The 12,568-nt window shown below is 40.2% G+C and overlaps 1 protein-coding gene across 1 annotated transcript in view; it reads right to left on the bottom strand.

Moving 5' to 3' along the window:
- Positions 1-2,636: 2,636 nt before the first annotated feature.
- LOC135246848 (protein NLRC3-like) overlaps positions 2,637-12,568 on the bottom strand; it is a 50,382-nt gene continuing 40,450 nt past the window's right edge. The window contains exons 5-7 of the mRNA XM_064320125.1: positions 12,296-12,365; positions 10,573-10,888; positions 2,637-3,542 (exon numbers count right to left, since the gene is read on the bottom strand). Of these exons, the coding sequence (XP_064176195.1) occupies positions 2,647-3,542; positions 10,573-10,888; positions 12,296-12,365 (1,282 nt within the window). The 3' untranslated portion in view covers positions 2,637-2,646. The remainder of the gene's footprint in view (positions 3,543-10,572; positions 10,889-12,295; positions 12,366-12,568) is intronic.

Raw genomic sequence — 12,568 nt, 5'->3', positions numbered from 1 at the left:
GAGGAAATGATCTGCCTGAGGGCGAGACGGGATTCAATCCTTCAACCGGAGGTTTACCAGTGTGTGACTTTGTTAGTGCAGCACCATGACATAGCTATGCAATGCGTGAAATATCATTAGCAAACCTGTCCGTGGTTTTAAAGAAGAACACAGGCCAGTAAGCACAGAAGAGCTGCCGTTGAATCCATATGGCTTTGCAATATTGTAGCCGGTTAATAATTGAACGTGCAGACGGTACGTCATAATGCAGTGTATACGTTCGGTGAACGGCGGGTAGATATGGTGCAAAAGCAATAATTGAGAAGTAGTAGACAATTATTAGTGAGGGTAAAAGCAGGTTGAAGAAACATGTTCCTAGCTGGGCTTGAACCTACAACTCCACGTTCCCAAGACTGGGACCTTGCCCACTAGGCCGCAGGCGGACTAGCTGTTTAAACTCTAAATGTGTCACAGTAAAACGGTATGTGTATTTTGCGTGCGTATGTGTGTTTTTGATTGGGTCATGTAGGTGAAGATTTGGCTGGTGTCGGTAAAATGTCCAATGGGGACACATGTTGTTAGTGGGATAGGCGGCAGGAAAAATAAGAATGAAAAGAAGGAGAAGGAGGAGAAGGAGGAGAAATGTGGACATGTGAAGTTGTTTATGAAATCTGTCTGTTGAAATGGGATCAGAATGTACAGAATTTAATGTTTTCAAGGGCTGAGTGTCTGTGGCTGTTGTGGTTATTTCTGTGGGGAACCCTGAAAAGTGCCAAACTCTCAGTGCTGTATAGGTATGGGGCATGCCCCCGCCAATGCGTAACTTGGCGGGATGGCATACCTGCCATCCCAATCTGAGGGGTGTAAAGCCGGTCTCCCACCTGTCTCGTTCATGTAGCTTACACAATTAACTCCACTGCCTAAATAGCCAGCATTGGACTGCATAACTGAATACAGCTTTCCTTTAAAATAGCTAAACTGAAATATGTTATGTTGTGTTTATGGATTCACATCTGTGGCACAGTTATAATGCCAAAATAGCACAAGTTAAAGCCTGGTATGGGTTGGTTTGACTGCAAACGCATTATTCAACACCAAACTAACACAGTGCTGAATGTTTCTATTGACACATCCCCGATTGCACCAACAAACCCATGTTGACACAACCAGATTAACTGCAGACCATAAAAGTAACAACCCTGGTGAATTTGAAAAAATTCATATATTTTATTTGCGAGACACGAGACAACCGATTCCACTTGCACCCAGGTGTGTTTCTGCCTGTGCTGTCACCAAAATAGGACCCCTTTACATAATACTGTAACTTAATATAGCATCTCTTCATTTTAATCTGCTTGAATTGTATGTTCTAACAAAGGTTGATCCATCACATTACTCTGCCTATCAATGAACTCCTTATTTATTTCACACTTATTTGCTATCTTTGCAAATAATTAGTAAATGTATTAAATCAGTAAATAGTAAAAGTAAATAAAATAAAATATATGGTAAGTGCTGAGGTTTTGCATTTGATACTGCTTATGTTCTGGATATAAGACATTACATGAGGGCACAAGTTAAAACATCTTGATTCATAAATCTTTTTTTAACCAAATTTTCTGTTGCCCAGCAATTTTATTGCACTTTATTCTGACTAGAAAGTGGGAAAATGTGGTCAATCATCTACATTATTAATGACATAATACTCACTTGGCCTTCCTGCTGTTCTTGATTACTGGTAGCAGTCTCTGACCTGCTGCTGATGTGTTGTAGGTCTTCAAGTCAAATTCATCCAGGACCTCCTCTGACATCAGTAACATAAAGGCCAGAGCTGAACACTGGCCTGGTTCCAGCTTTTTATCAGAAAGTTTTCCTGATTCCAGTGAATTCTGGATTTCATTCACTAGAGAGTTGTCCTTTAGTTCATTGAGACAGTGGAACAGATTGATGGTCCTCTCTGCTGAAGACTCCTTTCTGATCTTCATCTTAATGTACTGGACTGTTTTCTCAATGCTCTGTGATCGGCTTTCTGCCCATAGACCGAGAAACAGAGTAAAACTGGGCCTTGTTTTGTGTCTTTCTCCATCAGATCGACTTCCTGTCATTATTCCCCCTAAGAAAGACTGAATGTACTCCAGAGAGAGGCCAAGAAGGAATCGAAGGAAAAGGTCCAGGTGTCCATTCTTACTCTCTAAGGCCTGATCCACTGCACTCCTGTGTAACTCAGACAACTGCACTCTGCCACTGTGAGGTTTTGATTCTTCTGCTCTGAGTACATTTCTGTTCTCATTTACACATGAATGAAACACAAACAAGGCAGCCAGATACTCCTGAATGCTCAGATGCACAAAGCAGTAGACCTTCTCCTGATACAACCCACACTCCTCTTTAAAGATCTCTGTGCACACCCCAGAGTTCACTGATGCTTCACTGACATCAATGCCACTCTCTCTCAGGTCCCCTTCATAGAATATCAGATTGCCCTTTTCCAGCTGTAGAAAGGCCAGCTGCCCCAGTTTCAGGATGATTTCTGTATCTGATGCTGACATCTCCTTTGGGTCTGTCTCATCAGTGCCATGATACTTCTTATTCTTCACATTAGTCTGAATGAGCAGGAAGTGTGTGTACATTTCAGTCAGAGTTTTAGGCAGATCTCCACTCTCTGTTTCACCCAACATTGTCTCCAGAACAGTAGCAGAAATCCAGCAGAAGACTGGTATGTGACACATGATGTAGAGACTCCTGGACGGACTTTATGTGTGAGATAATTCTGCTGGCCAGGTTCTGATCTCTGATTCTCTTCCTGAAGTACTCCTCCTTCTGTGGGTCATTGAACCCTCGTACCTCTGTCACCTGGTGGAAACACTCAGGAGGGATCTGATTGGCTGCTGCTGGTCGGGAGGTGATCCAGAGGAGAGCAGAGGGAAGCAGATTCCCCTTAATGAGGTTGGTCAGCAGCACATCCACTGATGATGCCTCTGTTATATCACAGCCGTTCTTATTGCTTTGGAAATCTAGAGGAAGTCGACACTCCTCTAGACCATCGAAGATAAACACCACTTTTACTTCATCACCTTCAACACTTTTGATCTCTTTCAGTTGTGGAAAGTAGTGCTGCAGAAGTTGCATCAGACTGAATTCTCTTTCCTTCTTCAAATTCAGATCTCGGAAAGGGAGAGTGAAGATGAAATCAACATCCTGATTGGCTTTTCCTTCTGCCCAGTCCAGAATGAACTTCTGCACAGAGACGGTTTTCCCAATGCCAGCGATGCCCTTTGTAAGCACAGTTCTGATGGGTTTCTTTTGTCCAGGTAAAGGCTTAAAAATGTCATTGCAGAGGATTGCAGTCTCCTGTGTGGTTTGTCTCTTGGATGCTGTCTCAATCTGTCTGATCTCATGTTCATTATTGACCTCCCCACTTCCCGCCTCTGTGATGTAGAGCTCTGTATAGATATCATTCAAAAGGGTTTGGTTGCCCTGCTTTGCTAAACCTTCAAATATGCATTCAAACTTCCTCTTCAGATGAGTTTTCAGTTCCTGCTGGGCTCTTTTTATGGATTCATCTGAAGAGAGGAAATATGAGAAATAATTATGTTTAAAAGATGATAAACAACTTGCTATTTACATTTAATTTTTCATGTTTACATTGTGGATATATCGGTGTGGTAAATACTTCAAATATCACACAGTGATTTTAAAATCTAATATTGTTATCCTCAGTGCTCTTTAGCCCTGGACACAAACTCAGGGCAATCTGTCTGATGGGACATTTTAATCACCAGCTTTTGAGCACAGGGTTCCTGCTTTAACACTTGAAGCGCCGAGATACTGAGATATATCCGTGTTTAGGATTTGTTTCATTTAGTTACTAACAAGCTACAGCATCTGCATTCACTGACTTTTTGTTCTTTACATTCCAGCGTTGCAGGAATGTTAAAGTCACGTTTGGAAAATGATAAAAACACCTTACTTCACCTCCGAGTGTGTTAACACTGTTACATTTCGGCCATCTTCAGACTAACGAGTCAGTTCTCCTCCACCACACCAGGAGGTGCAATGATTCACTTTTCATCACGGCAGACACGCTGTTTCATTTTTATTTATACAAATATTTTATTTATTGCATTTTGTTATTAGAAATATTAGTTTATGTTTATTTTGAAGAATAAATTATATCATTTTTTATGTTCTCTTTAAAAATATTTTTTGCGTTCGTTTTGTGATCATTTGTTTATGCCTATGCCTTTCCCTTATGTTCTAAAATCATTTTATTTTATTTTATTTATTTACTTATTTTTACAGTTACTATGCAACTGGAAATTTTTTAATAAGGGTTAAAATAAAATTGATCCGTCTTCAAATGCAAGATTTTCCATCCATCCATTATCTATACCCACTTATCCTGAGCAGGGTTGCGGGGGGTGCTGGAACCTATCCCAGTGTGCATTGGGCGAGAGGCAGGAATACACCCTAGACAGGCTTCCAATTTATCGCAGGGCACACACACCATTCACTCACACACTTATACCTATGGGCAATTTTGAGTCTCCAATTGGCCTACTTGTATGTCTTTGGACTGTGGGAGGAAACCGGAGTACCCGGAGGAAACCCACGCGGACACAGAGAGAACATGCAAACTCCACGAAGAAAGGCCCCAAGCCGAGATTCGAACCCACAACCTTCTTGCTGTGAGGCGACGGTGCTACCCACTGCACCACCGTGCACCCAAAAACTAAATCTAAAACATTAGTAAAACAAGTGCAAATCCACAATAGCTGTTGTTTTGGCTGGTAATTTGTTTATTCATAGAGTGTTACAGTGAAGACGTCTTTTTGGAGGACAACCCGGACGTTTCTTCCGCCATTGGGTTCACTCTGCAAATTTCCTACAGATTTTTCTAAGAGGGATTATGTTTATTTAGTGCACTTGTTATCAGTGGACTTTCATGCCTCGCTCATTGATATTATTGAGGCTTGCGCCCAGTCATATAGAGACTTTTAAACAAATTACAGATTATAGTGAACGTACTTTTCAAATTATGCTCAAAATTATAGCTGTATCATATCCTATTTTCTGTGAGGTAAAAATGTGAAGTTGTGACACATTTTGCTCTGGAGGGATCAGGAAGGAGGGGACATTCATTTCAGGGACTAAAGGTTTTGGAAAAAAAACATCCATCACAGCCTGTGACTGAGTTACACGCGAGTGGTGACACGATGTCCGGTTAGGCTGGGCTTTGCAGTTTCTTAGAATAAACAGCATACACATTACAAATATTGCTATTATGTGTAACTTCAGAGATTTTTTTTTTTACATCGTATTAACTTTTCGGCTACTTGGGAGAAAAATAAATACCACTATTACATACAATCAAAAAAGATTTCTCAAATGCGAAGTGTCTTGTGATGTGTTTGTGTGGTGTATGCTATTATTCTGTTGAGACTGGATAAAACAGTATAAGCTAAATGGAAAAAACTAAAAAAGTATAAGCAAGAGAGAGAGAGAGAGATTGCTGCGTAACAAAAAGGAATACAAGGTATACTTTGTAGCGTAACGAATTATGGCTAAGTAAAGTACTTTCATTACTTTTTAAGCAAGTAACAAGTAATATTACACTTTATAGTTGATAATAATATTTATTATAATAAAAATAATATTATGTGCTGGACTAATAGAACATTTTATCTCTCGCTGGAGAGATATCAACTATCAACCATTCACACTCCGTGGCATAAGTGCACCATTCTCAAGTGGGACATTCACATGTCAATCTAAGGGTAAGACCACTGAACTGTATGGGTAAGACATTCAGCGCTCACCCCTCCCCCACCCGAGAACACAGAAAACTTCAGCTGCTTTAGCGAAGCATGGCACGTGTGAATGCTCCACGAGAGCATTCTTCACTTATGCTGAGCGTAATTTTTCACTTATTTAGAAACGAAAGCACACATTCATTCACGCATGCGCGCATAAAGATGAGACGGCGTCTTGAGCAATGTGCTATCGACCAAGCTGGCAATGTCAAGTTACATGATGGCAAAGGCAGCTCTAAGCTTACAAACTCCACGGCATTGAGGCGATCAGCAGCTCTTTAGGCCAGCTCTCTCTGTTGGTCGGTCAACAGAAGTGTCTTCCTGTGGATGCATGCGCGGTTGCATTTATTGCGGATTTGCGCTTGTTTTTCCTAATGTTTCATATTTACTATTAACATTTACTGTTTTATATGGATTTTTCTTATTTATTGATTTGATATCAATAAATAAATTTGCTTACCCATAGATTGAATGGAAATTTCTAAATATTGTTTTCACAATTGAAAATGTAGGTTTTGAAAATATAAGTTAGGCCTATTGAAGTGAAGTCTCCAATCGCCTTCACTGGTGTCGTGGATAGGAACAAAGTCACGCCCCTCTGCGAAGTGGAACATCCACACCTGCTGAAAGTTTGGCTCAGAGCCATAGAGAAAAACTATCAGCTCTGGTTTCGTTAAAGGCAGCTGAAGAATTCTGTATTCTGGGGCTGGGGGAGGGGGGAGGGATGAGGGCCGATTCCATGGATGAGCATGAACGATCGTGCGTGAATAGCTGGTAGTTTTGCTGAAGCTATTATCATAAGTAGTAAAAAATAAATGTCCAAAACAAAGATACAAAATTACAGTTTTACTTGTTTTATTTCTAGTCATAATAGGTCCGAACCTTGTTTCATATAAAAAATAAGAGCCTTGCATATTAGGAACTGTGGTAGAAGACTGTTCACGCTGTCTACGTAGATGCAACAACACATGCATAAACCATCAGGATGCGTTTTGTGGGAATATAGGCGTCTGTGCGCTTTGCCATGCCCGCGCAACCATTGATAGAGTTTATGGAGTTTATGAAACTAATTGTCCACATAATTACTCTTCCAATTTCAGCAATACTTTTACAGTTACCAATCAGAGAAACAGGTCGCTACCACTGATGTTTCTAATGTTCAGCACATCACCATTGTGATGAACAGTTTTCTTACACTATCATAAGATTGACAGCCAAAGCAAGAACCACGTCAAAGAACCAGGAATAAATTCTATCATTATTTATATTCCTTTTAAAAATATTTTAAATATTGCAATCGTTTCGTTATCATTTGTTTATGCCTATGCATTTCACTTGTGTTCTGAAACCATAGTCCTGTCCTACATAGTTATTATGCAAGCGGAAACATTTATATAAGGGTTAAAATGAAATGCATCCATGTTAAAATACCACACAATGGAAACAAATATCCTACACCTTGCAGATGTTGCTATCATGTGTAACTTGATTTATTTTATTTTATTTTACGCAGAGTACTCATATTTACGCTATTTGAGACAATATAGGCTACATAATTATCAAAGTTTTAATCAAAAAGATTATTAATGTAACATGTTATGGATGTTACACCCTATCAAAAAATTGGCTTTTCACGCACCACACCACCTGAAACTATAATGGCACGTGCGGGGCTGTTATAATAATTTCTATTCAAATTACTTTTGGGCTATGAAAACAGGGCTATAAAGGAGAAGCATGATTATTTTCGGCGACCAGTTCAGTTTGGTATCGGTTGCAAAGATGTACAGATGAGCACAGCGATACTCTGCCAAGCAAGCTTTAGACCTGATTCAGAATGCAAATGAAATGCATTCGGACGATGAGGAGATGGAGCTTGATACTGATTATGATTCAGGTTCTGATTCTGATTCTGAAGTTGAGACTGAGACTGAGACGGAGCTTGTCTCAGAGAGAGAGGAAAGGGCAAACGATGGAACAGTTTGGTTTGAACAGACTGCTGGTAATGCTCTGGGCAGGGCACCATCATGCAATGTCCTACGGGAAAAGGCTGGGCCCACACGGTGCGCCAAGGAGAACACTGAAAGTCCGCTGAGCAGTCTGCTATGTCTGACTGACATTCCGATGTGGGAGCAGAGTCAAGTATACTGTGGCAGAGGCCCACAGAGATGGGGCAGAAAATTGGGACCTGTCGGTCACTGAGTTGAAAGCTTTCGTGGGACTGCTGTATTTACGAGGCATCAGTGGCGGCATTGAAACCAAGTATATGCTGAACGCTTTCCCATCCCTTGGGAAAGGTGAGACGAGGCCTGTTGGCGAACAATTAGCTGACAATGTGGTCATGCGCCTTGTGGAACCCTTCATTGGGAAAGGAAGAAATATAACCTCAGACAATTTCTTCACCTCAATAGCCCTGGCGAACAATCTATATGCAAAAAAAAACTACATTGGTTGGTACCATGAACAAAAAGAGGAGAGAAGTGCCCCCTTCTGCGAAGGCACAAAATAAAGAGATTTTCCACCACAATCTGGAGAGCTGAACACGCTGCACTCACTGTTTATCAGGGCAAGCCCAAGAAAAATGTATGTATCTTGAGCACTATGCACCAAACAGTGTCAATCGACAGTGATCCAAAAAACTGCCAGAAACAATCGCCCATTATAACAACAAAAATTGGAGTGAATGTTTTAGACCAGATGGCACAGCTGTATTCGGTCAAGGGGGGCAGTCGTCGTTGGCCAGCTGCCATTCTTTTTTTTACAACATTTTAGATCTGGCTGCTATAAGTGCCCATGTTTTGTACACGCAGTGCATGGACAAAACAATTTAGAAGATTTATTCTTGAGTTGCGTGCAAGTCACATGGCAGCAAAGGCGGCTCTAGGCTTCCAATCTCTGTCGCGTACCGTCCTAACGGCACCCCTAACACACCGCAGCGAGAGCGGTCACTGAAAAGAAAGCGCTGCCAGGTATCCAGATGTGGAGGGAACAAAACCTGTGACATCTGTGACAAGTGTAAATGACTTGTCTGTGGCAAATGTACTAAAGTCCAACCCAAGCTCTGCTTTGAAAGCTGACGCAGTTGAAAATTTCAGTAAGGCCTAATGAAGTGAAGTCTCCAATCGTCTTCACTAGTGTCATGGAGAGGAACAAAGACAATTCTGTATTCTGGGGCACAGGGAGGGGTGAGGGGCGATTCTAAATAATTCCGCTTGCTAGCTATATATTTAGCTACCGTTATATTTTCAAAATCGTTTCAATTTCATAACAATGTGCCGTATGCTAGTGGTTTCGATATAATAAAGCAAATTACTGAAGACACGTGTCTCGTCTTTTTACTTTGTTGCTTTCTCAGTGTAACTTTCTGTGTGCGCGGAAGCAATATATTGTACTGTATTCAGTTTTTAAATCCCACTTTTCCTGCTGTGTTTCGTAGGGAGCATAAAAGCATATTTTTCTGTCTTCATCTTTTAGTGCATGATTTTTATTATGAACTTCAGCCTGAAACTGAGAATGCTGTTGTTATTGGCACTGCTGATTAGATTAGACGCACCCATTGTCACAATATAATTTGCATATTGCTCAAGACGCTGGAAGCACGGCCCCCCTCCCCCAAAACGGTCCCATTTTTTACTTGCATGTAGTGCATTTCATTGAGTGAAATGTGACAGAATGAATGTGCGCTATGTGCAAACTAATATGAACGGAACATTTGTGAAAAACATCCATGTTAAAATACCACCAGCAAGGTTTTGTTTTTTCATACATCCCGTTTTTGTAACTAAGTTGCCGAGAAAACTCATTTGAACAACCAGATCCTTACATGTATTTCTTTGCCAAGGTCTTATCTACAGTGTGGTATAAAGTATTTTAGTTTTACAAATGGGTTTTTTGTAATTATGAATAGGAGACACGCGCCGTCTTTGGATTTCGAATCGCCAGTGTACATGTTTTCTGGTGGCTAGGTCACCGGGAAAACTGGTTTGAACAACAATATTTTTACATATATTTTTATAAAACAGAAAACTCGACCCTAAAAGTCGTACAGGTGATGATGCGTTTCCCTCCAACCACAGTGATTACATGTAGAGGGAAGCGGCTAATTTTAAAAATTGTATTGTAGGAAACAACAGTAAAATTCTGGCAAATTGGCAATTTATATGTTGTTATTTGACTATACCTTAGCATTTTTGACGTTATGCATGAAGAAAGATCGCCAAACAGGTTTGACCTCCCTACTATCCGTTCATTGTTAGCTTTTCATGAATCATTCACGTCAAAAGGTCTTCAAATTTGGCGTTTAGCCGATCAATTTATTCCAAACACATTTAGTTTGTAACAATGTGTTGGCTAGAATGTCGAGCCATAACTAAAACATAGCTTTTATATTTCATAAATATTTCATTTCGACAATGGGCTGGCAACCTTTGTCAGCTCGTGTCTAATAAGCGCCATCTAGCAAACAATTCAAACATTTCCCGTTTGAAGTCTCATGTGTCATGTGACCCAGGCCGCGCCTTAAGCAATTTCAATCCTGCGAAATGGTCTGGAGCTCCTGGTGTTAAATCCCCTTCAGGCACATTTCATCTTGTTCATATGCCTGTCCCCACAATCACTGCTCCAGGCTGTATTTTTATTTAAATGGCTTTGTGCACATGTTGGTTTTCTATACGTAAGTGTGAATGCTATAAATCAGAACATTAATCACTGTCAGATTTGTTCGCTAAATTCATTTCAGCATTCTAATGGAGACACAGAACCAATGAGAGAAAACTCTTACTGAGCTGCTCACCTCTCTCCAGTGAGTCGGTGAGATCCTTTCGCTTCATGTTCCTCAGGATGTGGAGTGTGATCTTCAGAGACCTCTCACTGCCACAGGTCTCCAGCATCTTCTCAACTATGTACACAGCCTCAGAATCTTCTTGTTCTCTCTTAATGCATTCTGGGTAATCAGCAATATTGATCTTCATAAACTTATCCAGTATAGAAGGATCTTCAGACAGAATTTTAAGGCATTCTGGGCAATCCTGACTCAGATGGCTCTGAAACTGTTTCAACTCCTCCTTCTTCAGCTTCATCAGAGTGCTCAGGAGAGACTGAAATAAACAGATGAAGATGTGTGCTGTATCAGTGTGAAATAAACACATGAAGAGGTGTGCTGTATCAGTGTGAAATAAACACATGAAGACGTGTGCTGTATCAGAGTGTGAAATAAACACATGAAGACGTGTGCTGCATCACAATAATAAATGAGCACATGACAAATAAATAGGTCATAATACATGTGAACCATAACATTGACATTTTGTGACGTGACATGTATGGTTACACATGTATTTGCAGATTATCCTGGATTAAAACATGACTCCTTTATATTGGCCAACTTTATATTGGCCTGGAGGGGTGGCTGTTAGGGGACAATGGCTATCCGTTTAAGACAAGGCTGAAGATAATATAATAGTGTGTGTGAATAGTCATTCAATTAAAAACTCACAAAAAAATGCACTGTAGCCCAATAGAGAGGACGTTTGGAATGCTAAAAATGCACTTCAGATGTTTGCATAAGTCAGGTGGAACTTTACAATACAGCCCTCAGAAGGCCAGAATATTCTTTGTGGTGTGTGGTGTGTGGCATAACGTTGCCAAAGTCATGGATGTCTCAGACATAAATGAGGACACATTATAGGACTTTAGAAGGCGTGATGGTGAACTGAATGTGCTGATGCATATTAATGAACCGAGATACCCCAGCAGCACGGGCGAGGAGGAATCAGCTGGCAGAAGAGCTGCTTCATATATAAATGGTTCATTTGATGGAAAAAATCCACAACATTTCTCAGCAAATACTGCATTTATTTCAACATTTTAAATGACCTTTTTATGATTTATTTTCAAATATGGTCTGCAGGATTCACTGTGCATGATGGTTGTTTTTTTAGATCTCCAAATCTTAATGGACTTGCGCAGAACCAGGTCTTTTATAACAGAGGTGAATCTGTGTTTTCTAAGTCCTTTTAAATCCACCATTATATTATCAATCCACCAAGGTGCAAGTGCAGGTGGCTTTTATAAGGAATGTGAGATGATATGCTGATTGGTTTATCACATGTTTATGCCCAGGACACACCTATAAATTAAGATCAGCCCATTGGAACCTTGTGCCTTACATTGCGCTCAAATAATCCACTGTTAAACGAGTATAAGTGGGTTTGGACAAAATCTAAATGCACTTGTACCATGCACTTTAGACCATGCGCTAAGATCATTAAAATACAGCATTTTTTATTGCATTTTTAAATGTTTAAGTAAAAGCTGGTTTATTGTGTTCATATGATATTCCACTTTAGATGGTCATGAATAATATAAAAAGGTGCAATATGTTATTAATGTTAAGGCAATGTCAGGCCTTGTAACATTATCCTTGCACTAAATTATATAGGCATTATATATACTCAAATGGATTTACTACACAAAGAAAACACATAACCAATCAAAAAAGATACCTTTTTTGCAGAAGATAATTTATCTGAACTCTTCTCTTCGAAAGAGCTGGACTTCAGTGACTGCTGGATCCTGTGACCAAAACATGGAGACAGAGCTTCCAGTTAAACTCATCCTCTTACTGCAGCTCAAACTCACAGCACATGGAGACAGAGCTTCCAGTTAAACTCATCCTCTTACTGCAGCTCTATCCAGAAGAATCTGTTTTACACAATGTGTACTGAACCATTTGCATAGTTTCTCTCTTGTACACACATTGAGTGGTACGCACAGAA

This window comes from Anguilla rostrata, unplaced genomic scaffold, assembly GCF_018555375.3.
Source record: "Anguilla rostrata isolate EN2019 unplaced genomic scaffold, ASM1855537v3 scaf0948, whole genome shotgun sequence".
NCBI lineage: Eukaryota > Metazoa > Chordata > Actinopteri > Anguilliformes > Anguillidae > Anguilla > Anguilla rostrata.
The sequence above is the reverse complement of the archived record's forward strand: the minus strand, read 5'-3'. Positions and strand labels throughout refer to the sequence as shown.